Below are 27,266 nucleotides of genomic sequence, written 5' to 3'. Positions count from 1 at the left end.
AGAATTTTATATAATCCAAATGTACAAATCTTATTTTCAAAACAAAGTAAAAAGAAAGAGAGCATCGAAGAAACTTTGTATTATTGCATTATTGTATAAAATTTTCTTTCTAATGCACATTATTTGTTGCTTCTATGTTACATGTTGTCCTGCTAACAGTTAAAACTACACTTCCACTAAATTATCAAGCAATGGAACTCACTGGGCCATTTGTAGCTTGTGATGTTTATTCCTTTAAGACACTTGGCTTTAATATGATGCAATCAATTGTGTCTGGTATATCATCACCACGAGGTGGAGCCAAACATCAGGTATTTGCTTGTTGACACCGTGTCCATTGACCAAAATTATGTTAACAACAATTTGTTTTGCATCCATATTAAAATACATGGATAATTTTAATTAGCTTATAATTATTATTATTTTCCAGATAAAAAATATTTATCATTGTTTTTTATTTAAACAACAGACTGTGAGGCAGTATTTTGATACCTGTACAAATGTTACCCATGGAGTGAAACTGTGGGAATGTTAGCTGATATCTCTCCAAGCAAACAAATGAACAAATGAATTATTTTGATTTAGACAATCAGCCTCTGATTAAGTAAAATAATCAATAACATTAAAATGAGCTTAAATTTCCAACATGATTGCTGGTGACTTTCTAATATGTTTGTCTGTAAAAATATTGTGTCATTTTTAGATTTTCTTTAATACTTTTTATCTTGACATTTTTATATGAAACCAACTGTAGTGAAACGCTTGGTTTAATCCAAACAAAAATATATATTTGTTAAAAGACATATAACAAGTGACACATGTCTTTTTCACACAAAAACAAGTGACACATGTCTTTTATTTTTACTAACAATAGTATGCCTGTTATCACCACATGCTAATAACTTCCTCTGTCAACACAATAAATGAATTCCCAGAATTAGTTGACAAATTCCAGACGCAATTGCTTGTAAATAGCTCATTAATGGGCCGCAGCTCAAAGGCTTGTATGTATTTGGTCAGGAGGTCCTGAACGGTCATCATTTAAACTCAATAAACACACTGGAGGGTCTACATTGTTTCCCATCCACGATTTAAAGGGATAGTTCCCCCAAAAATAAAATGAATTTCATTTACTCATTTAGTCACTCGCTTAGTTCCTTTTTTCATCAGGGGTCGCCACAGCGGAATGAATGGCCATTGATATCCATTAGAGGTAAAAAAATAAAAACCTTGAGTACATTTCTCATTATTATTCATAGCGGAGATTTCTTATCCTATGAGAAGAGCCTGCTTCTTAATTCTTCATAAAAAAAAGAATTGGGATCAGAAGACATGGGATCAGCTTTCACTGCTATGCAGATGATACTTATTTATATATTTCAACTAAACCTGATGAGATGTCTAAACTGTCTAAGCTAACTGAGTGTATTAAAGATATTAAAGACTGGATGACCAACAATTTTCTTCTCTTAAACTCAGACAAAACAGAATTATTACATATTGGGCCTAAATCCTGTACACAGTAGATACACAAGTATCTGTACAAGTAGAGGGATACAAAGTTAGCATTAGCGCTACTATAAGAGATCTGTGTGTCATATTAGACAGCAATTTAACTTTTGAAAACTATATATCCCATGTTACAAAAACTGCTTTCTTTCATCTGAGATATATCGCTAAGTTACGAAGTATGCTATCCAAAAGCTAGTCCATGCTTTTATCACGTCTAGGCTCGACTTCTGTTTGCTGGGTGCGCAGCATCCTTTATTAACAAACTTTAGCTATTACAAAATGCAGCTGCCAGAGTTCTTACCAGGTCAAAAAAATATGATCATATCACCACAATTTTATCCTCCTTACACTGGCTGCCTGTTAAGTTTCGTATTGATTTTAAAATATTGCTTCTTACCTATAAAGCTGTAAAAAATCTAGCTCCTGTTTATCTAACCAACCTTTTGTCTCGCTACAATCCAACCTGCTCTTTAAGATCTCAAAACTCAAGGCTTCTGGTACCTACAATAGCAAAGTCGAGTAAAGGAGGTCGAGCCTTCTCATTTATGGCTCCTAAACTCTGGAATAGCCTTCCTAATAATGTCCGAGGCTCAGACACACTCTCTCAGTTCAAAACTAGATTAAAGACCGATCTTTTTAGTAAAGGACACACTAAGTGCATCACTTAGCTGTATGATACATAAATGTGCTCCACGCAGGTTTTTGAATCTCGTTTATATGCACTATAAACAGAAGCTACGCTAATTATTCTCTTTATACTTTATTTTTACCTGGGGATACTCATCCCGAGGCCCTCAGACTATGCAACGCCACTGATTCAATCCAAGACCAGCGACGAGAAGATCCCAAGGTTTACATACCCTGGACCAGACCGTATCCTGAACAACTGCTGTGGTGGTCATGGAGGAGTGGAGAGCATGAGACTGATTCCTGTGACGCTCCAGGGACAGACGAGTCTTAGCTGAGGTCCAGCTTTCTCCAGCCTCCGGTGCCTAGACTGCAGCTCTGCACAAGATGTTTGGCCATAGGAGAAATGGTCATGCCCAACTGGGCCTGGTTTCTCTTTTTTTACTTTCACCAATTGGTGAAGGTTTTTTTTCAGCACTGGCTTGCACGGTTCGAGATCTGTAGAGCTGCGCATCGATGGATTTGCTCTATAGTGTTTGGACTCTCAGTAGTGATTATTAACCACGCTGAACTGAGCTAAAGCAGCCTGATCTCACGAGAAAACATAAGTAATTAAGGTTTTGTCAGTTTAGTGGCTAATTCGAGTTCAGTTGTACGAAAATGTACGATTTTAAAAAGGAGGGGTGGCACCCAACCCAACTCAACCCCACCCCTAACCCCAACCGTCATTGGGTGATAAGCAAATCGTACTAAATTGTACGAATTAGATTGTACGAATTAGCCACTAAATCAAAAAGTTATGAATTGCCGTGAGATTGCGTTAGCTAAATTGAACTAAACCTAAACACTGAAAACTGAACTGACATTGTTTCAATTTACTATGATCTTCTATGTGAAGCTGCTTTGACACTATCTACATTGTAAGAGGGCTATACGAATTAAGGTGGATTGAATTGAATTGAATAAAAGCACATGCTTTCTGAAGGCAATGCAGATCGGCCAAGCTGTGAGACCTAATGACTGGGTGAGACCGTCTTCGTATTACACAGTATTTAGCTGATCATGAAGGTTTGTATTTGTTTATTTTCATGATCCACAGGGTTTGTTGCATGTTTTTCATGTTTTTGTCACAATGCTGTCAGGGCCGACACAGCAAAAGTGTACAGAGAGAGGTCTGACAGGTACATCTGACAGGTCCATTTGTGATACCACCCTCCCAATGGATATTGGATAAGATAAAATGGCCAATCATTCAGCCCCAGTCTCATTGAAACTCCAAGTGATTTTACAAAAAAGAAGTTAAAGGCCTACAAGTCTTTGGATGACAACAATTTTGTTTTGTGTGGTCATGTGCAAGAAATAATGTTCCATGATTCCCAGATTCAAAACCATGTAGTGCTAAAAACTGAGGTTCTGCCCCGCCAAAGACAGGCAAAGAAGACAGAACTGTACAAGGCCTGCGTAATCATCAACAAGCAAAACTACTGCATTCTGGCAGTGAACTGCACTTGTATGGCAGGGTATGTGAACTTAGAGTTTTACATTTTATTCTTAGCATTCAGTGTTCGCAGTTTAATTCACAATATTTAACAGTTTTTGTTAAAATCATTGCTGCAATCAAAAACGAGTAATGTGTACGATTCAGCATACCATGAATTAACCTGATATAAAATAGGAAGTGCAGTCAAGCATTTTAAATAGGTCCTCACTCCATTCAGCTCTTATGATGGCTGTTAGCCAAAGACGTCTGCAGTTGGCATTAAAAGCAGTGTGATGTATAGTAAAGTTTAAGTTTTCTATTTTTGGACTTTGAATTTGGCATCTCACCAATTTGGCATTGCAACCGGTCTTTTTTGCAACCAGTATTCGCGTTTGAAACCCGTGTGACATCATGTGTGATGTAGGTTTGGTAATTCTCCTATTCCTTTAACACTCCTGTCATGGCTTTAGTGACAATAAATGAGAGTTTGAACAGTAACAAGCTTATTAATTAATACTATTTGAGAGCTATTCTGGCGAAATTCAAGAGAAAAATGTGTTGAAAATTATGCTGGTTCACAAAGCAAGCCACACATACAGTTTCTTCAAAATATAATTTTATTTACACCTTCTGTGCGTTTGTACATGGCAAAATAAATTGTTTTACAATGGCACCTGGCATTTACAAACTTCACATCTTAAATACACAGTGAAAAAGTTAAAGATGTCCCCAGTCCAAACCACTCCAAAAACAGAAGGAAAAAAAAAAGAAGAAGAAACAAATACGTCTGCACAGTCTCAAGCCTCATAGCAGATGAGCCTGTGTGGTCATTAGTTTCCAGTCAGCTTCCCATGGATGTGGATCTGTTTGACACATGTAAACTATGGGCCTTTGAGCTGCTGGTCTTCAATGGGAAGTTACATTTATGAATTGCTCCCACACCCAATGTCTAAACAGCGAGCTCTGGACTGATCGTGGCTAAATATATCTTGTTAAGGAGTTCTGGAGTGTCTGGGTGCAAGGGACAAAAGGATCAACAACCTATTTAAAGATATACACAAATCATAACAAGACGTCAGTGCTTTAAAAGTAATTGATTAAACCATGCTTGAGTATTTCGACACAAACTAGATGAGGAAAGGATAAATTATTACAATTAGTAAATTGATTTTAAATTAATTTATATACTTGTATACCCATACTCTGCAAAACAAGATCTTACAGTGTCATTTTCTCTGTATAGTCTACGCAGTCATACTGTATGTACAGTATTGCAATACAAAGTCACCTAAATAACAACAAAAACAAATAAATTAATCAATAAATAAGCTTTATGATAAGTCAAAGCAGCAGAACACAAATTGTACTTCAACGACAGTGAAGTTAGTAGTGACAAAGTCAGTAATGCGAAGTATGCGTCAGGCATGGGAATAATCCTGGCAGAAATTATCAGTCTGAAAAGTCTTGTGAGGGATATCTGTGGGTGGCATGACCTCGCGAGAGTTTCCATTCATTCTCCTGGTCTAGTGGTGATAAGGGTCCGAAAGGAGGAGAGGGATGACAGAGGAGTACAGGAGGAGAGCGATGGGGAGTAAATGATGCGCCTTCGCTTTAGGGTAGATTGGGGTCATCCAAACGTTGATATGATATAAAAGCTGCCTCTCGTTGCCAGGAATCACAGAGTCTGTCTCTCACCCTCAGCGCAGCTTGGAATTGTCTTTGGTGCGCACACAAATGTTTTTTTCAGTCCTGACACCTTCTTATCACGTTCGTGCTCAGGGCACGGAAGCACAGCTCGCACGGCATGTGGAGCAGGAGGGGGTGAGCGCCCCTTCGACATCCCCCTTACTCATGCTGCCTGTCGCAGATGGAACGAGGTTTCCTTTTCAATGTCCCATTCTTACATCCAAGTAGTGATTCATGACATACAGACAAGGGTTAAAAAAAAGGGAAAAATGTAACCCAGAGAAAATATAAACAGCTTAATTCTGGATGGTTTTCAGAAAAGACTTTTTAAAAGTTCATACAAAACTTTCCCATTGACTCCCTATTTATTGTTTCATTTTTTGCAATTAGTGTCATTCACCGATCAAGGAGTCAAGAAGATCAAGAAGGTAATTAATTAAAGGGAATAATGTTTCAAATAATGTTCGGTTTCGTGCACAAACAAATGGAGTTGATTTATAAGATCTCAAAGTACACTACATGTAGACTTGAGGTATTAATATTTTTGGGCTTGACTGTATCAGTAAGAGTCACAAGTATTCATTTTGTTTTTTGACTCGATAAACTTTTGACCTACAGTTGAAGTCAGAATTATTAGCCCCCCTTTGAATTTCTTTTTCTTTTTTGAATATTTCCTAAATGATGATGAACAGAGCAAGGACATTTTTACAGTATGTCTGATAATATTTTTTTCTTCAGGAGAAAGCTTTATTTGGTTTTTTTTTTTTGGCTAGAATAAAAGCAGTTTTTAATTTTTTAAGAACCCTTTTAGGGACAAAATTATTTGCCACTTTAAGCAAATTTTTTTCTCGATAGTCTACAGAACAAACCATCGTTATACAATAACTTGCCTAATTACCCTAACCTGCCTAGTTAACCTAATTGACCTAGTTAAGCCTTTAAATGTCACTTTAAGCTGTATAGAAGTGTCTAGAAAAATATCCAGTTAAATATTATTTACTGTCATCATGGCAAAGATAGAATAAATCAATTATTAGAAATGAGTTAATAAAAATATTATGTTCAGAGTGTGTTGAAAAAATCTGCTCTCCATTAAACAGAAATTGGGGAAAAAATTAAACAGGGTGGCAAATAATTCAGGGGGGCTAATAATTCTGACTTCAACTGTACATTTTGAGATGGAGTTACTAAATTCAATGAAAATGCTTTATTTTAGGGGGAAACTATCCCTTTAATGAATTTCAGTGAAGTTTCAAAATAAGAGGCCAAATGCCCAAATTTTCATAAGTTGTCATTAAACACACGCAAACCAGTTGCTTTCCACATTAATCTTCAATTAAAGCCTTTTGTGATTCTCAAAAACAAACCTACTGTATGAGGAGCAAATGTCAAATCTCAAAACCACTTCAAACACCTAATACAGACCCAGATTATAGAACTCTCATAAGTCAGCTGGCATGTTCCTTGTCTATGAAAATCTATTTAAGATGAAGTATCTATATATTTAAAATGCCATCATTCATCAAGTGCATGTGATTTTTGCTAACGTGTGGTTCCAGTTTTTTCTGAATAATTGCTGAAGTACTGAAGTTAACATATGAATTATAAGAAAAACCATATGCTGGATAAGTTGGCTGTTCATTCGGCTGTGGTGACCCCTGATAAATAAAGGGACTAAGCCGTAGGAAAATGAATGAATGACTAACAAAACTGTACACTGATCACATATGAATTCTGCTACAGCCGCACTTGATGAATGAAACTTATTGTCCCTATTAGTGTTTACATAAGTCAGACTGCTAACCCGGATACATTCAGAAGTCCAGACTGGTCCATTCTGGTCTGTTTTACCCCTTCCAAGACTCTTCAGATAACACTTTGACTTATCCTTGGACAGTTTGTATCAAATGTATTCTGTTAGGCAGGAAACGGCGTATTGACTTGGTGGTGTCACGATACGGAGCTTGGTGGAAACTGGAAACAGGCAGTTTCACAGGCTTTTAGCCTCTGATAGGGTCACTGGACTGACCCGTGGTGCTTGAGTTCGCTGCCATCCCCACGAAACACCCACTTAGCTAGGACTCTGCTGACGCAAAACGATATGGCCAAGTATGTAACGAGTTGGAGTTGATATAATCTCTGACTTAAACTTCAGTCTCTACTGATAAGAACAGCTCATTTATCCCGAGGCGTGTCAGTGGTTCAATTATTGTCTTATGTTCCACCCAATCCTTATTCAGCAGGGATAAATTGGCCACCGTTCCCACTAAATCTTGCATTGTGGCTCCTTGTCACGTGGCTGATTCCACAACTGATATCATGACTCCTGCTAACTCCTGTTAAGGTTGGGAGTAAGTGCTCATCCACTGCCGCTTGGAATGTAGGCTATAGACAATGAATGTCTTTTAGTCTCCTTACAATCAATACTAAGCTTCACCCCACTTCCCCATGTCCATTAAATACTATCTGCATCCACACTTGGCCACTACCATTCCTTCAAATTTATACTGATACGTGACCACACCTGCGTCATCTAGGTAGAGCAGGGAGATGGGATCTAGTTCAGTGGGCACGCAACAAGCCCTGGACACAACTTGTGGACTTTTCAGACTAACCAACGTTTGTATAACTGCATGTTTTGTAGGTGTAACGTCTTTGGTTAAAGGGTATGTGCACACCCCTGTACACTCGAAGGCTTCATAACCAGTCGGCGCCAAGATCCAGCTGTCCCAGCCAATGTCTTTGAAGTCCACATAGAGGGAGCTCTTTTTACATTGGTTGCCTTTGGCATTGCGTCTGATTCTAGATGCTGTGTCATAGATGAGGTTGGAGCGCATCTGTAGGAGAGCCTCCTCGCTCTGCTCATCTTCTTCAATGCCATCTTTTTGTCCCAGGTCACCCCAGAGGCCCGTCATCTCCAGCTCAAGGTTGTCTTGAAGGCCTGGCCTGTTGGTCTCGTGCTGGATCAGCTCGTTCAGCTCTCGTTTTGCTCCACGATGGTCTCTGCTCTGGTCATCAGAGTACACAATCATTAAGGGTTTGTGTTTGTCCTCAGGGCTGGTGTCAATGTCCATGTCTCCCCCTATGGCATTGCTTATATTTTCACCTTCGGCCACACTCTGAGAGTCCAAACTTGCTATGTGGACCTCCAGCTTGTGCGTGGTCCCATAGTCTGATTTCCGCCAAAGGTGGACGGCTGCGGTCATGTCAAAGGATTCCCATGCATTATCTGTACCATAAACCTGTCGAGATGCTAACTCCACCAGCTCCGTTTTACTCGCTTGATCTCCTCCATCAACATCGTCTCCTCTTACTTGCTGGCTGCTGTTCGTTTCAAGCAGTTTGACCTCATATATGGTCACTTTTCGGTCAACACCAGCATATTTGTTGCGGTCAGTCTGGACCAGAGTGTACAGTCGGAGTTCAGCTGTGGTGACTCTCTCATGGTGTGGGATTGATACGTTGAAGAGAAGTGGGTGTCGTCTCACTCCACTAGGTCCCATACTGTATGAGGAGGAGTCTGGAGAGAACAAGACAGACAAATGTTAGGAATTCTAATTGCCACAACTTCATGCGTGTGAAAAACGTCTAAAATTATTACAAAATAAAAACTAATTTACATTTATGTAAAAAGAAAAAGTAGAACATAAAATTGTTTTATGTTTATCAATGTATACAATTTGTACATGTGAATTTAGACAATCTTTATGGTGTAGGTCAGTGGTTCTCAAAGTGGGGGTCGGGACCCCCCCGAGGGGTCGCGGGGCAATGAAGGGGGGGGTCGCCTGGTGATTTCCAAAAATCTATTTATGGTTATAAAACCATAAGAATTAACATATTTTATCCATAACTATACTGAAAATAAAAATAGTAGTTTATAGTTACTATACACTATATAGTTACTATAGTAGCTTATAGTTACTAGTTCTATTGGATTGCGACCCCTGGGGTAATTACATTATATTAAAGGCAGCAATAGCGTCAGATGCATTTTGATTTTATAACATCAGGTTATACTTTCTGGCACATTTAAAGCACTGACACAAATTTAATTGGTGTGTCTGCGTCATTGCATGCAAGGTTTCTGTATTTATAACCACCTCAGAGGATATTGGGGGTCGCGAGTCACTAGCATTGTTATTTTGGGGGTCGCAGACTGAAAAGTTTGGGAACCCCTGGTGTAGGTAACAAAAACGATAGCGAGTATGTTGGTAATAGACAACACAAGAATATTTCATTTAAATTGCTGCACAACAAAGCGCTTAAAGCCTCTTTTTAATTACCAAAAAAGCCACTATCGTCTCTATAAATTGCTCATAATTCAGCATGCATGAATCACAGTGCAATTATTTACTACAGTGCACAACCAAAAATGCTTTAAGACTCATTCATTCATTTTCTTTTTGGCTTAGTCCTTTTATTAATCAGTGGTTGACACAGTGGAATGAACCGCCAGCTTATCCAGCATTTGTTTTATGCAGCAGATGCCCTTCCACCTGCAACTCATCACTGGGTAACACCCATACACTCTCATTCACACACATACACTATAAAGACAATTTAGCTTAACCAATTCACCAATAGCACATCTATTGCAGCAAACTCCACACATAAATGTCAACTAACCCAGCCGTGTCTTGAATCAGCACCCTTTTTGCTGTGTGGTGATTGTGCCACCACACCGCCCTTTTTAAGACTCTTTATATATATATATATATATATATATATATATATATATATATATATATATATATATATATATATATATATATATATTTTTTTTTTTTTTTTTTTTCTTTCAGCAGAAACATTTGTCTTTCCCAGCTACATTTTTCACGAATTTTCAAGTAATCACAAATTACTTCATATTATTACTTGCATATTTAATTAATTACATTGCAACTAAATCTCATTGGATTATAAGTATTATAAGATTATTACAATGGGGCTAGGGTTACTGTAAGTTGACTTGTACTTGCAAAATTTCTTATAGTCAGTTAAATATCTGTTGAATGTTAAGCAGACAGTCTACTAATACTCAAATGGACTATCAAAATAAAGTGTTACCGTTACATTTATTATTATTATTTTGGAAACCATTATTTATCACATAAACAGTCGAAAAATAAGTTGTTGTTTTTTTCTTTTTTTCTTTTACAAAAAAATAACAAATTCCTACGATACAAATGATTATAATGCCCTCATTGAATAGGAAAATATGCAGTTACCTTCATTTTTAAAGCTGCGTATGATGTTTGCCGAAGGCATTGCTGTTCGGTCATTGGCGAATCGGTTGTAGAGTTCCAGCATATACTCAGGTGGCTCTACACGAGTGGCCCCTTGATGCGCAGGAGAGCTGGGACGGGTCAGATTGAAAGTCTGCAGAAACTGTCCCTTCAGGGTCTCCATCAAGCTCTGCATGTTCGCCTCACTGTCCTGCTCCAAGAGTGAAGGATCCAAAACGCCTCCATGTCCATCATCCAACCCTGGAGCAGTGCGGTGCCTCTCCGGGGAGCTGATGGGGCTACTTTGCACACAGAAAGGCCCCCAGAAAAGCAGGAAAAAGGCCAATAAAGCAGACGTGGCAGATGAAAATATAATCCAAAAGTGATTTCTGCTACCAGCCATGACGCAAGACAAATGTGTATTAGCTATAGGTGCAGGAGGTGAGATCTATAGATCCACTATCAAAAGCACTTAATTTCAGTACACAACTTTTCCTGGACAGAAGTTTAGTTGACGCTCCACTGCAAAACTTAAGATAGTAGACTTGTCCTTGCTGTTCTGGTTCAATATGTAGCCTCACACTGATGCCTGCAATAAAGTGCCTCTATTCCTGAACTCTGAGCATTTATTCTTCTTCTCACCTTTTGATGTCTGAAAAGTTTGAGGGTGGTTTCAGTACGTGAAAGAGATGTCCCTCTGTGCCATCTCTTTTCAAATGTTTTTTCCTCTCTCTCTCTTTCTCTCTCACTCTTGCTCTCTACTTTCTCTCTCTGTCCCTTATCTGCAAACTAGGAAGCTCTGCATTTCTAGTGTTCATAGTGTGTGTGTGTGTGTGTGTGTGTGTGTGTGTGCACCGTTATCGGCTTTCTTTTCCTTAATGAGGACTTTGTAAACATCTCTCTGATACGTGCAGAAGCCCCTTCCTTTGTTTGGGTGGGTGAGCCAGGGCAGATTTTGGGCCTAGTGTTTATTTGTTTTTCCTATGACTTCCTATGAGTGCTGGGACCTAAGTTCATTGACCGTTTCTTTTTGACAAACGTCTGAAGAGTGCCTCCGTATCTTTGATGCGACGGAAATTGAATTGCAATGAGGTGTAAGACGTTGCTGGATTGACTGAAAGCAGCTACTTTTATTGCCACTATAGTGCTGTTATCGGAATATCTGTCTGCCTCTGTAAGAATCTGGAAAGTATCCATTACAATGAAATACGTTTGCAGTACTTGAACAAAATTAAATATTTCCTTGTGGAAGAGGACACTCAAACTGTTCACAGATTACTATAACTCCAACACTAACCAATCATGCCAAAAATTCCGTACAACATTTTGTTTGCATTTTCACTGACTTCTGGAGCATCTTATCATCTGTAGAAGGGTGCCTGCTGAAGAGCTTCTGTGCTCGTGGCAAAAACAAACCGCTCATTCGGAAATGGAGAGAAGCCCTTATCACTGGCTCTGAGAGGTTGACACAGCTCCCTGGCCAATGGAAATGTCTCAGGAGGCTTAGGATGACAGTACGCAATAGATGGTCTTCATACAGTAGCACATCCCAATCAGACAAAACAGTATTGAGGCAACTTCCAGAGTAATGCTTCAGTACACTGTACTTTCCACTTACAATACCTCCCCCAAGATCAAGACCAGGCACAGGATCTACAAAACTAGTTCTTTTTATCTTCAAGATGCTTCATCATCCACAACAATAAGGTCTTTCTGTGGTCAACATTTGTTTTTAACCCTTGTGAACCCATAGAACTCAATATAAAAGCTACAAACTTTTTTCTAAAGGGCTAATAATGTCAACTGATGATCAAGTAAAAATTACACATTTTAACCACCAAGAATGTATGACTATATTCTGTCATGGCTTTGTAATAAAAAATGTCATTAAAAACAAAGTCAATGGGGGCAAATAAGTCACAAACATAATGAAAGTGTAGTCGATTTGAACAGCATGCAAGAGTTAATCTTAGAACACCAGTTTTCTGTCATTTAAAATAGGTAACCAAAACAGCATTGAATTAAATTTCATAACGTTCATGTTGAGACGGTTTTCAGAGATGTTCTACAGGATCACCATCCGTTTCATTTGTTTGTTTCCTGGAGAGGATTCTGGATAAAGGTGTCATTGAGTGAAGCAATGCTCACAGAAAAAATATTTGAAACCCAGCAGCTTTTCTATCAGTCAGTGTGGAGAATCTGCAGGACTTGGTAAGGTAGCAAACATTTTTCACTCTCACTCAAAAAACCGCAATCTAATTTGTAATAATTTGGTAGTTGGAATTAGGCGTTATACCAATACTGGCATATGAGAAGTTTAATACAGCTGAAAATAAGTCAAATTTGCTTTTTAGATAACTGAAGCCACCAATTTAATGTTATTCTAGTGATATTAAGACTCCCTGCATGTTTAAAATCCACTCTTTACTGCATTCAATCATCTTTAAAGCTCCAGTAAAAGGGCTAAAGGAACAATCAATCAATGCAAATTGAAAATGGTTTACTCACCAACATATTCTCCCAAGCCTCTTTTCTTTTATCTTGTCATGGAATACAAAAGAAGAAATTCTGAAGAATGAACACACCTACAGTACATTACATACAAACTGTTCACTGTTAAACGTTTAACCATTTGTTAATCATTTGGACAATTTACCCATATTATTTAATGATTTGTATTTGTTCTGTTTTCGAACAAAAAAAAACGTGTGTTTAAAAACGTGTTTGTGCATTACAGATAAGAATATCATTGAAAAAACAAACAAAAGTTACCTTAAATTGTAGCACTGAAACGTGTTTTTGTTTAATACAAATGGCAATCAACAAATAAAAAACCTTGTTTACTATATTAAACCATGCACTGTAAAAAATGCTAAGTTCCACACAATTAATATGTGTTAGGCCAACCTGAAAGAATTAAGTTAACTCATTAGTTTTTACAAATTTATGTGGATTAAACATAAAATTAAGCTGTCCCAAAAAAAGAAAAACCTCAATAATTGTGTTGCTTCAACTCATTTTAAACATGTAGTCTGAACAAACAGCAAATGTCATTTTGTTAATTGTGGTTAATTTTCTTTAAGCTAGGTTTATGTGTATGGGCACGAAATGTTGACCCAGTAACCAGTGGTGTCACATGCTGTAATGTTCACTCTGGCTCTTTTCCTCTTCAGATAATCTTTCCTGTATAGGAAATACACTTGATGACGGTGTTGTTTATCTTTGCAACTGCCATTACAGCAAGTGCACAAGAGAAACATCTGGTACTGTCCATCGAACAGCCCTACAGAACAAACTAGAATTCATGAATGATCCTGATCATATACCTAAAATCAACTTGCCGATTTAACGGCTCAATTTCTGTATAATCAAGACAGATCGGAAATAGGAAATTCCTTCCCTATCGTTTAATTATGACAGCTGACAGACACAATGCTATCTGGTCCTCTCTTCCTTACGTAATGCCCCGTGTCTCTTTACCCCTTCCTCTCTCTAAAACACACATGGTCTCTTGAGTGAATACTGATCTGAAAGCATTCTTCCAATTTCTCTCTCACACTCTGTCACGTTTTATCTCTTCTGACACACTATCTCTTTGTGACTGCAACCAGACAACAGAAGTGAAGGTGCAGGAAAGAAAAGCCAGATAAAAGCTGTTTATTTACTGACAGTAATCCCCATTCAGAGCATTTTGTCCTTTTCGCCAAATTGTTCACAGTGTAATACACTCCAGTGATCACATAAATAACACAACTTTTAAACTTCTCCGCACATTTTCAGTTGAAATCAGAAGTTTACATACACCATATAAAAGGCACATAATTATATATGTTTTTAAATGCCAGATGTTAAATTTGACTAAACTTTTTCTCTTTTAGGTAAATTTGGATTATCAAAAAACTTTTTTATTTGCTTAATAGCAAAATTTTGAGAGAGAAAGCTTTTGAGAATTGTTTAGAACTTTGTTTAGAAGTCAAAAGTTTACATACAAGAAAATGACCATGCCTTTGAAAAAGCCCAGATGATGCTGTCAATGTTTTGGATGTTTCTGTTTGTCTAATCGGCTTGTTAAGTGGTGACGTGTTTGTGACGTATGTAATACTGTTTCCGGGTCCAAGCCGCCATTCATTTGAGTGGAGAAATCATTCGTTTATGATCACGTTTTATTCCTATCACACATTAAAGTTAATTTTATATAAAATCATCGTGTACACAACAATTTCTGGCCTTGCTGCATAACAAATACCAAAATTTTACAATTTATAAAACAATGAATCACTTTTTGGTCATCGGATATTAGGCATGGACATACATACTGCGATCATGTATTTCGAAAGCCTTAAATCACTTTGTAAACGTTTATTATTACCATTTCATGAGTTTCCCCATTCAGTTGAATAGAGCGCTTGGACTCGGAAGCCGCTTCGCGTGACGTCACACTTAACAAGCGGATTGACAACATTCGAGTTAATTGGAGACACAACTGTAAACTGGTATTTAAGGTATTTAAGGAAAACCTCAAACACACTGCTTCCTTGTGTGAAAACATGGGGAAATCAAAAGAAATCTGCCAAGATATCAGAAAGTGAATTGTGGACCTCCACAAGTCTGATTCTTCTTTGGGTACAATTTCTAGATGCCTAATGGTGCCATGATCATTGGTTCAAACAATTATACGCAAGTATAAACAACATGGGAATGTCCAGCCATCATACCGCTCAGGAAGGAGAAAGATTCTGTTTCGCCAAAGACTTTAAACCGTGTCTCATTTCAGAGGCTGTATCCTCCGAAGGATGGATGAAATTTGTTCACTGTAACTTGTTTGTAACTTATTATAAGCAATCTGAAGGCAAATCAAGGTATACAGAAGCTGGAAAAAAAATTTTTTTGATCCATACATGTACACATAAACATGTAAACTGTCTATAAAATCCCTCTTTAGTTAGACATGTCATACTGTTTTTGTTTTTTAACATTGAGATATCAAAGTAAAAAAAAAACTGAATTCATACATTTCATCCAGAGTTTTCTTTTAAAAACGTCCTGCCATAATCAGTGCGCAATTAATTTTGGGACGTTCAAGGCCATGAAGGATCATGTATGAAGTTGATGAAGTTGAAATGAAGGCAATGAAGTTGTGTCCTTCATTATCGGGGAAACGAAGGACGTATTTTGAGGCTGCGTTTGAAGGAGCCTTTCGAAATTTTTTTAAACGACACAGCCTTCATCGTGCCGCGATGCCGCAGCGCACTTCACATGCATCTTTCGGAAGATGCAGCCTCTGAAATGAGACACAGCTATAGAATACACAAGACGTGTCACTCGTATACTTTTGAATGGGGAAAAGTGTAAATGTCAATATGGCAAACGAAGCCACGCCATCTAGTGCAGGAGCCGATTAGTGATTGCTATATGGCAAATAAAACCTATCTTCCAGTACAGGAGCCAATTAGTGATTGCTTTATGGCGAATAAAACCTGCCTTCTAGCACAGGAGCCAGTCAGCGATCACTATAGAATGACAATTTTCCGGGGGAGGGATTAGGACCAGACGCGAGTTTCTGCAGATTTTGTGTGATACGAACATTTAGAAACAAAACTAAATAGACAGATGTTGTTTCATTTTATTATTTATTTGTAATATGAAATGTAATTGTAAACTTGGCAAGTAGTTTTGGAGAATTTGATGTTTCCCCATTCAAACAGAATGCCTGAGCATACTGCCCGATAGGTGTTTCAAAGATGGCCGCCGAGAATTGAAATGATTTGCCTTAAAGCAGGGGTGTCCTGGAGAGTTTAGCTCCAACCCTAATCAAACACACCTGAACCAGCTAATCAAGCTCTTACTGGGTGTACTAGAAGGTCTCCAGGCTGGTATGTTGAAGCAAGTTGGAAACTAAAGTCAGCAGGACACCGGCCCTCCAGGACCGACTTTGGACACCCCTTCCCTAAAGGGACTTTGGTTTCGCAGAGTTGAACGTGCTATGGTGCGAACTGTGTGTATCAACCCCAGAACAAAAGCAAAAGACTCTGACTGCAGCTGGTAAGAGATTCATTATCCACAGTGAAATGAGTCCTGTACCGACATAGGCTGAAAGGCCACTCGGCAAAAAAGAATCCATTACTCCAAAAGCACCATAAAACAAGCCAGATTACAATTTGTAAAATCACACTGGGGAAAAGACTTTACTTTTACATGTTCTGTGGATGGAACTAAATTTGAACTGTTTGGCCATAAAAACCAGCTTTGCATTTGGAGGACAAAGGGGGAAGCTTACAAGCCTAGGAACACTATTCCAACTGTGAAGTTAGTGCATCATGGTGTGGGGCTGTTTTGCTTCATGAGGGACTGGTTCACTTCACGTCAGATGGCATCAGGAAGAAAGAACATCATGTAGAAATATTGAAGCAACATCTCCAGACGTCAGCCAGGAAATTAAAGCTTGGCCACAGATGGGTTTTCCAAACGGACCATGACCCTAGGCATACTGCCAAATTAGTTAAAATGTGCTTTGAGGACAACAAAGTAAATGTTTTGGAGTGGCCATCACAAAGCCCTGATGTAATTCCTATAGAAAATTTGTGGGCAGAGCTGAAAAAGAGTGTGCAAGACAGCCTACAAATCTGACTCAGTTACACCAGTTCTCTCAGGAGGAATGGGCTAAAATTCAAGCAAACTATTGTGAGAAGCTTGTGGAAGGATACCCAAAACGTTTCCCCCAAGTTATACAATTTAAAGGCAAAGCTAAAAAATACTAAGGAAATGTATGTAAACTTTTGACTATCGAGAAATTTATGAAAAAATCCCAAAATAAAAAATGATCTCGGTATTCTGGCATTTGGCAAAAGTAAATCATTTTGTTAAAATAGTAATAATCACCTAAAATAGTATATGACTAGTATGATTTAACATCAGACATTTAAAAGAATGGTTATGTGCCTATGTTTAGAGTGTATGTAAACTTCTGGTTTCAACTGTATGCTTGATTGTATATATAATGTTTAATCTTTAGTATATATTATTAATTTACTTCAAAATGACTATAAACAAGTTAATGTGTAAAAGATACCCTTTGGAAAAAATTTGCTCACTTGAAAAACTCTTCTCATCATTATTATTGTTATTATTATTAGGATCTTTTTTAAGATACTGTGCTAATTTAAATAAAATGTCATTAAATATTCTTTATAAAATCTCTACTGTTCAGTCCAATACTGCATCACTTCAGAGTTCAGATCTTGCCTTCTTGCGGAGCACAATCCCATTGTGTATGGAATAACCAGATCAACTCTGTCATTTCTGTACATAAGGTGTCATTTACTGTAGCGTCTTTACTGGACATGGACACATCTATCTTTGACCTTTCATTTTGAAGGTTCTCTGAGGAAATTGCTAGAGATATCCAGATTGCTGATCTTGTACAGCTAAAAAATGACTAAGCTGGCACTTTGTTCATTAAACAGTCTCACTATGACGGTCCAGCAGTCGGTTTGTTCAGGAACTCCTGGATCTCTCTGTTCAGCTGCTGATTGCGTGTGAGAGCTTCATCCCTGCTGCGCTCTGCATTGCGCAGTAAGATCTCTAATGCAGATTTAGAGCGCCGCTCAGCCTCTAGTGCTGCCTGCAACTCTGCCACTGTAGCACTCAGCTCTTTGTTCTTCTGCTGGAGACTGAAGGCAGAAAAATGTATTAACAGACATGTCTGCAATTTTTTTGCCATAATTTTATTTTCAACCAGGATGCATTCAATTGGTCAAAAGTAGCAGAAAATACATTTATAAGATTTTCAGTTTTTCCTGTAATTCTTTTAAATGTTCTATTCTTTAAAGAATCCTAAAAAAAACGAAACCATCAAAACTGATAATAATACATGTTTCAAGAGTTCACACTCAGCTGATGATTGATTATAAAGTGTGTTTGACATGTTCTCATAAGATCCTCGAGCCCAGGGCTCCCTCCTGTTTGCAGGGTGAGAGGGGAGTTCAAGCTCAGGTAGGTCCCAAGAACTGCCCTTCGGTCGCAATCTAGTGTGCAATTAGGGATTAAAGACATTACTAATTCCTAGGAGTGCCGATTGGATTAGTCAGTTAACTAAAGTTGTATGTTTCTGGATAGTGAGAGGAAACTAGGGCACCCGAGGGAAACCCACGCAAGCATAGGGAGAACGTGTACTCCGAACAGAAACGTTGATTGGCCTGGTAAGCACTAGAACCATTGACATTCTTGGTGTGGGGCAACAGTGCAAACCACTGGGCCGCCATGCCAACCATCTAGGAAAGGACTCTTCAAAACGAAAAGGGCTATGTTTTGGAACTTAGGTTATTTATGGAGACTTAGGAATCGTCTGATTGGTGAATCCTAAATTGATTAATGCGGGACCGGCCATGAGCAATCATAAGCATGTGATCCTCTCGAAATTAGTTATAAAAAATAAACTTCACTTCTTGAGCAGAAATTAACAAATGAACTGATTTTTTTTCACAGTTTGTCATTAGTGTCATTGCGTAAAATTTGTTATTTTGTGTAAAATTGGTGTAATCTGTTGTTTTATCATAAATTATACATACTTAGTCATACTTTTTTGCTCTTAATTTTGCTTTTGAAATAAAGATTAGTAAGGCTGTAATGCACCTTGAAACCAGTTGGCAAAATAATAGTTTATTCATTAATTTCATTTATTGACTTTCCTTTAGCTTAGTCCCTTTATTTATCAGGGGTCGCCACAATGAACGACTATCTTATCCAGCATATGTTTTACACCGCGGATGCCCTTCCATTTGCAACCCAGTACTGGGAAACACCTATACACACTCATTCACACACATACATTTAGTTTATTCAAACCACCTACACTGCATGTCTTTGAACTGTGGTGGAAATCAGAGCACCCAGTGCTAACCCCTTAGCCACCATGTCGCTGTAAATAATATACAATACTTTTAAAAGATCTCTATATGTGTCAGTGGACCACAAAACCTTAAATAGCACAATTATACTTTTAGAAGTAGCCAAAAAACATTGTATGTGTAAAAGTTAGTATTTGTTTTATTACACTAATCAATATTTATATAAAATATTAAGCATACTATTATTAATAAAGTTATTTAGTAAATTTCCTACTGTAAATTTTTCAAAACTTATTTTTTGATTAGTAGTATGCACTGCTTAGAGCAGAGACGAGTCCCTTGGCCTTGAGCAAGGCACCAATCCCCCGAACTGCAGCAATGCTGTCTACTGCTCTATGTGTCTGGGTGTGTGTTCATTATGTATGTGTGTGTGTGTGTGTGTGTGTGTGTGTGTGTGTGTACTTGAGTGGGTTAAATGCAGACCACAAATTCCGAGTATGTGTCACTGTACTAGAACACATGTCACAACTTCCCTTCTTTTTCCTTCCGTAATCTAAGAAAGGAATTTTAACAAAATGTAGATTTCCCCTTTTTTATAAAACTCAATTAAAAAAATTGCAAACATCACTTGTTTTGTGGTACAGGGTCACATACTGTATGGAAAAAAAAAAGGAGAAAAGACTTCTGAAAAAAGCGCTGCTAAAACAGTGGAAGGACCACATAATGTGCACTTTAATGATACTGTTTTCAGCATGTTTAGACATTATAATAAAAAACTGAATGAAGTTTGTATTGTGCAGCCGAGGCCAGTTAATCAGTGTGAAAATATCCATAAATTAGCAGTTTTCTATATTTTTTGATTCATGTATTTATTTTTCCACATTTATTCATGCTTTTAAATTGCATTATGGGAGACTAATCTTTCTTCCAACAACTTTTAACCTTGAAAAGTTTGAAAAAGATTTTCATTTATAAGACATTTACAGTAATATATCGTCTGGGATAGTGTTGTATATTATGAAAGAAAAACCTTGTACTAAACTTCCAGTACATTTTCTGTTATTCTACAGACTAATTTCTCTATATATGATTTCTTATACATTACATTATTCCAAACTGCTGAAATGTCAATAAAAGTCACTTTGTTAAACTGTACAATTGTATTTTCAAGATCAAACATTAATGGAACAGAAATCAAGGTCCCATAATGTACAGCAATTCACAACTGTAAATTGTGATAAACACTTGTGAATCACAAACTTAAGGAAAGTGTTATTTAACAGATAGTTATCACAGTGTAGTGAAAAGCTCTGCAAGTAAACCTCACTCACTCACATTTCAAAAGGTGCTCTATTGACAGACGCTAGAGTAATACGTAATATGTGATAAGTAATATGCAATTGTAACCCACCGGTCCCACAACACATCTACTCGGTCCTAGCTCGGAGCAAGTGGGGGGTGTAGAACTGGCGGGTTACAATGATATATTACAAATTTTCACTTCTGAAAAAAATCGATATTGTTTACAGAGTTAAAAACAAATACAGGTGAATTGACTAGATAATATTTAACCACTTTGCATGTAAAAAAAAAATGTCTGTTTGTTCAAATCCCTGACCCCACTTCTCAATGGAAGGAAAATAATTAGCACTTATATATATTGAGCCATACCTGTTAATGATGCTGGTTGAGTCTGTGTTTTCTGGTTGTACTGCACTGCTTGTCTGTTGAGCTGGATTCTCTTTACTCGAAGCTGCTGGACTCAACACTATTCTTGCCTGGGGTTTGGGCACAGGCGCCGTGTTCTGTGCCTGTGCTTTTGGAGCATCTATCTGTTGGACTACAACATCACTATCTGTCTTACTCCAGTCTGTGTTGTCTTTGTCCTTCTGTCCTTTTTCCTCTTTTTCATTTTCACTCTTCTGCACTTCAGAAAACAGTGTGACTTTCTGCAGGTCGAGGAGCTTAAAGATGTCCTCAGATAATGTTTTTTCATCATTCTCATTAAAGCTCTCAGGGAACCTGCTCCAGCGATCCCAAGCAGGCTCTCGGGCTATTCTTGCTACTGGTGGACAACCTAAACTGGGTAGAGTTTGTGTCCGCTTTCTAGGGCTCTCGGGCCATGTGTCTGTTGTGACCGAAAACTCAGTGGGAGAAAGAGTTGTGCTTTCTGACTCAGATGACCGTAGTTCTTTCCTTTGTTCTTCAGGGGTGTCCACTTCTTCTTCCTCAGGTGATTCAGACAGAGAGGACACCTCACACTGTGAGATATAGAAGAGAGATGCAATCAGATGAAACACACAGATGTGGAAGTAACAAGTGCATGTGCATCTACTCCCAATTTCAATAAAAAATGTGCAGCTATTTTGATCTCTTGAATTTGTGAAATAAATGACAATACATTATACATGATGTATAAATAAAACAATATCATGTAACTGCTTAGATTTTCTGAAGAACACATACAAAATGCTTTAATAAACTTTAAAACATTTATTACTTCTGAGAAGTAGTATTGTTTTCTTTTCTACTACAGCAGTAATGTCTTGACAGTCAAACATTTAATTAACAAAAGGTTTCTATTACAATCAAATTTCTGGAAAAAATATATAATAGCTTTTACATAAAAGCAAATCAGCATATTCTTATGATTTCTGGATGATCACATAACTTGATGCTGAAACTTGACATAGAAATAAATGTATGAAATATACTTAAAATGTGTACAGTTATTCATTTCTTAACAATATTGTTTTACAGCACCTTTTATTAACCATTGTGAGATTTTTAAATATACATGTTTTTATCTAATAAAACATACCAACCAAAAAACTATTAACTTTAAAAATATGAATTACTTCTGAGGATAAATACAAATTTGCATATAAAATCTATAGACACTAGCTTTTAACAGGCAAAGTGAGAGGTAGTATTATCTTCTTTTTTTAAGTAGTACTACAGCAAGAATGCATCTATAATGCTACAGATAGTTTCTATTACAATCAAACTTCTGGGAAAAAAATATATAATATATAGTTTCTACAAAAATAATTAATGCTTCTACAGAAGCAAATCAGCATATTGTTATGATTTCTGAATGATCACATAACTAGATGCTGAACATTGAACATCACAGAAATAAATATATTTTTTAAATTGACTGAAAAATGTTATTCATTACTTAACACTATTGTTTAACTGAACATTCACAAACTGCGTGGCAAACTTGGGCACTTGCAACTACCCCTCTGGAGCTGTAGTTAGAAACATAGTTCCTGGCTGGGTTCTATTGCCAGTTGTATGTTACGTCTTTAAAGCTTGTGAAAACTAAAAAAACATAGCATACATTAATACTTTTAATTTATAGTAGGTTCTTTATTAAGTATCTGTACTGTATATAATAAATAAATAAACAATATCCTACTCAATGATAATAATCATCATCATTAATATTTTATTTTTATTAAAGTAGGATTATAAATAATAAATATTAAATTTTATCTCTTAAAAAAAGCCTAGTTATTTATATGATTTATATATGATATTAGAATATGTGTTAGCTTTTGTATGTCATGTTCTCAATAATATTTGTAAGGAAAACATTGGCCCTATATGTGCCATTGACATATATTTTTTAATAAATATGGAAAGCGAGTGCATGTTTTTACCGAAGCTAATATTGGACTTTTTTTTTTAAATGTGTGTGCGTGTAAAACAATATAATTTGCAAAAAGAAATCATGTGGTTCTTCTCTAAAGAAGTTGTTAACACGCTGTTTAGAGCATCACTGTGAGCGTTTTACGTTATAATTAACATGGTTTAAGCGATGGATCTGCGACAGAGAAACTATTGGTTTTGGGAAACACTCGTCACTACATCGTTCTTTTTTTCCAAACGATGCATTGTAAAATGATATTTCAGCTGTGAGTTACATCATTGTTTGGGAAACGCACCCCAGTGTGAGAATTTATTTAACATTTTATTTAATAAAATATACCAACTAAAAAAAATATATTATATAAAATTATATATATATATAAAATTATAAAATATATATAAGGAGCAAGGAAATTTTCACAGTATTTCTGATAATATTTTTTCTTCTGGAGAAAGTCTTATTTGTTTTATTTCGGCTAGAATAAAAGCAGCTTTTAATTTTTTAAACACCATTTTAGGGACAAAATTATTAGCCCCTTTAAGCTATATTTTTATTTCGATTGTCTTCTACAGAACAAACCATCATTATACAATAACTGGCCTAATTACCCTAACCTGCCTAGTTAACCTAATTAACATAGTTAAGCCTTTAAATGTCACTTTAAGCTGTCTAGAAGTATCTTGAATAATATCTAGTAAAATATTTTTTAGTCATGATGGTAAAGGTAAAATAAATCCATTATTAGAAATGAGTTTTTAAAACTATTATGTTTAGAAATGAGTTGAAAAAATCTGCTCTCTGTTAAACAGAAATTGGTGAAAAAATAAACAAGCGGTTTAATAATTCAAGGGGGCTAATAATTCTGACTTCAACTGTATATGAGTATATATTTATATTATGAATTATAAATGATTGCATGATTGGATGCTGAAAATTTACATCCCAGAAATAACTAATGATATTCATTACTCAACTTTTTTTTTTTTACTGCACCTTTTACTAACCAGTGTAAGGAAAAAAATACCAGTATATATTTATTTTATTTAATAAAAACATACCAACCAAAAGTATTATACATTCATTTATTTTCCTTTTGGCTTAGTCCCTTTATTTTAACAATGAATGGCCGACTTATGCAGCATATGTTTTAAGCAGCAGATGCCTTTCCATCCACAACCCAGACCTAGGAAACACCCATAAACACTCATTGACACGCATACACTATGGCTAACATAGTTTATTAAATTCACCTATAGCGCATGTCTTTGGACAACAGGGGAACCGGAGCACCCGGAGGAAACCCACACAAACACGGGGAGAACATGCAAACTCCACACAGAAATGCCAACTGACCAGCTCGAACCAGCAACCTTTTTAGCTGTGAGGTGACAGTGCTAACCACTGAGCCACTAAATCACCCAGTTTTATAAAATTGTAACAATTTAAATAGCTTTGTATAATTGAAGTATTCTCTAGGTAAAATCAAAATTTTCCCACATAATTTTACAATAAACAGGAATACCTCTGCAGACTCCCATCCCACAAAACTGTTGCTGGTCTTCTTGCTCTTGTTCTTTCTGCTGGGAAGTGGAGAAGGCTTCATGTCTTTGGAAGGTGGGAAAAGCAGCTCATGGTGTCTGATCATAACTGTCATCACTTTCTGTATCATGGGAGTTCCTGTGTATGCGGCGAGAACATTGATCAATACCACAACAACGTGTTAACCAATAACACCTTACGATAATCACATTCACACATTTGTGCAGTTCCATTGAAATACACGATGAATGCATGTTTTCCTGTTACCGTATTTTGTGTTGAAACAGGAAGATGGAGTGAGGCAAGTTAAACAACAAAATATCATCATTAGTTTAAAGCATACACCTAGCTGATCATTTTATTGTACAAAATACTAATACTTTTAGCAAAAATGTGTGTATCATTTTACCAGAAACGACTCTGTAATAATGAACTGTTTGTATGCTATATAGACTCATTGGCCACTTTATTAGGTGTGGTACAATATGGCTGCTGGTGATTTCTCAGAAAGCTTTGATTAACTGAGATTTTCATGCAAAACTCTAGCTTAAAAAAAAAAGAAAATTTCCAGTAAGTGGCATTTCTGCAGACAAATATGCCTTGATGCCAGATATTAGACAGACAAGACAACCACTCCATACAAACAAATACCAGTGGTGTAAAGTGACAAATTTCCAATATAATACAATGATAATCCAATGACTATAATTTAGTTTTTTTTTGCTCAGGAATTACTTCACTAAGCAGTTTTTCAAATTTGTACTTTTACTTGAGTACATTTTAAGTGCCGCACTGGTACTTTTACAGTGCTATTTTCCTCACTTTGTAGTAAATACTTCATTTTTTTCTAGTCTACAGAAACAAATGATTGGGTAAGTAGAACACTCAGTCCTGGGATTCCCATCAAGTTGCACATAGAAAAAAAAGCATTCGCATGTCAGACAGGCCTCAAAACACTAACATTTTCATAAATGCAGTTTAGATATGTACAGTGTGCAAGCATCAACAGTGTCTAAGAAGATGCAAAGTCATTACACACGATAACTGAAGACATTTTAGACCAGGGGTTCCCAACCACTGTGTTGCGACCCTGTTGACTAGTATTGATCCAGTACAGAGTTTCTACCTGGCCACAAGAATGCAAAATTACTCCCACTTTATTATGATTTACCCGTTAAGTAACCAATATCCATAGTTCCATACAGTATATGTGAATATTGCAGACTGATGCAAATACATTGTGCCACTCCAATAATATAATTTGAAATATTTCTAAATGTTTTCTACTAGGTTATGTCCCGGTGGACAGCATTTGGCATCTATATGTGTTGGGATTGTTATAAGTACATATATTAATGTAATGTGATTTTTACGTTAAATTAATCTCACATTTTAAATTTATAGTGAATGACTGGAAAATAACTGAACATTAACTTAGAAACACACTTAAAAGAAAACGAGGCTGATATGAGCTACATTTTTAAATCGCAGGATATAAGGTGGAATCATTTTCAGTTTAATTCTCACTACTCTTGAGCACTTTTAGAGAGGCTAGTAACTAGTAAAGTTTTTGGCAAGTAATGGCAGTTTTACTTGGGTGTGATTTTGCAGTGCTCTTTACACCACTGCTGTATGCACAACACATCTAACCTTGAAGCAGATGAGCTACAGCACCGGGGCAGCACTCGGCATCTATTTGTGTTAGCAACATATTTACATATTTAGCAACATATTTACAATGTGGGGCGCAGTGCCTATCTTCATTCAATTCAGTTACAACAGCATGAGAGGGAAAAAAAGAGTCTCTCTATCTATTATGGTGATTTGTATTAGTTTGATGTAGTTTGTAAATTGTAATTTCACCTAAATACCAATCAAAATACATTGCCTAACACCCCTCCTAGGTCTGCAGAAAATGTATACAAACACCTGTCTGTGCTACGAAAAAGGTTGCAGATCCCTGGTTAGGGCTACTTGTATGTCACTGATGAAGAAGATAAGGAATGCTACTGTATGATGAAATCATGAAATGCCCTTAAACATTAGCTAAATGCACTACAGAATGTTCCTTTTACAAATTGCACAAATTTCATGTTTTCTATTAGCGGTGCATGAGCTTGGTTTGTAGCTCCAACTGCTGAACACTCTTATCTTGTTAGTTAGGGTTTAAAGAGCATTTACATATCACCACAGGTAGATTTTTGCCCCTATACCGAGATTTTGCTCCACCTGCTTAACGTATCAACCTGCTTTCTGTTGGCTTATTATAGGTACATATATTAATGTAATGTGATTTCACATTAAACTCATCTCACATTTTAAATTATTGATTGATTATTAAATAATTGAACTTTAATTTAGAAACACACTTTAATGGAAATAGTACTGATGTAAGCTACATTTTTAATTTGCAAGATAAAACATGAAATAATTTTCAGTGTAATTCTCACTACTCTTGAATACTTTTAGAGGCGCTATCTTTTGAGTAATTAGAAAAGGTGCTTTTACTTGTGTTTGATTTTTCAGTTCTCTTTACACCACTGCTGTATATACAACACATCAAACATTGAAGCAGATGAACACACCATTGTCACTTCATATGATCAATCTGCAACATTTCTTCTGGGACATATGGTTGCTTGGGCAAGCATTTACATAAGCAGCTTGTAAGCGAGTGGAGGTATTCTTAAAAC

The 27,266-nt window shown here is 36.7% G+C and overlaps 2 protein-coding genes across 9 annotated transcripts in view; both read right to left on the bottom strand.

Moving 5' to 3' along the window:
• Window positions 1-7,743: 7,743 nt before the first annotated feature.
• On the bottom strand, window positions 7,744-10,980 carry bmp10 (bone morphogenetic protein 10). The gene is made up of 2 exons (NM_001130600.1): window positions 10,534-10,980; window positions 7,744-8,825 (listed from the first exon to the last, which is right to left on the bottom strand). Exons 1-2 carry the CDS (start codon window positions 10,931-10,933, stop codon window positions 7,768-7,770), a joined length of 1,458 nt encoding a protein of 485 aa, NP_001124072.1. The 5' UTR covers window positions 10,934-10,980; the 3' UTR covers window positions 7,744-7,767.
• A 3,192-nt stretch (window positions 10,981-14,172) lies between these two features.
• The window catches only part of arhgap25 (Rho GTPase activating protein 25), a 33,552-nt gene continuing 20,458 nt past the window's right edge, over window positions 14,173-27,266 (bottom strand). For 4 of the 8 annotated variants that reach the window (XM_005165169.5, XM_073950653.1, XM_073950652.1 and 1 more), the window contains 3 exons: window positions 24,557-24,711; window positions 21,048-21,637; window positions 14,173-18,200 (listed from right to left, as the gene is read on the bottom strand). In XM_005165169.5, the coding sequence (XP_005165226.1) occupies window positions 17,999-18,200; window positions 21,048-21,637; window positions 24,557-24,711 (947 nt within the window). In that variant the 3' untranslated portion in view covers window positions 14,173-17,998. The remainder of the gene's footprint in view (window positions 18,201-21,047; window positions 21,638-24,556; window positions 24,712-27,266) is intronic. The other 4 variants (XR_012406018.1, XR_012406020.1, XR_012406019.1 and 1 more) reach the window with 2 other exon arrangements.

The sequence above is a fragment of the Danio rerio genome, chromosome 5 (assembly GCF_049306965.1).
Source record: "Danio rerio strain Tuebingen ecotype United States chromosome 5, GRCz12tu, whole genome shotgun sequence".
Classification (NCBI taxonomy): Eukaryota; Metazoa; Chordata; class Actinopteri; order Cypriniformes; family Danionidae; genus Danio; species Danio rerio.
This window is presented reverse-complemented; position numbering and strand designations above follow the sequence as displayed.

Coding starts and splice junctions, on each gene's coding strand:
- bmp10 (NM_001130600.1), bottom strand. CDS start 10,933: ATGGCTGGTAGCAGAAATCACTTTTGGATTATATTTTCATCTGCCACG. Junction 8,826..10,533: donor ACGCAGCTTTAAAAATGAAG/GTAACTGCATAT, acceptor TGTTCTCTCCAG/ACTCCTCCTCATACAGTATG.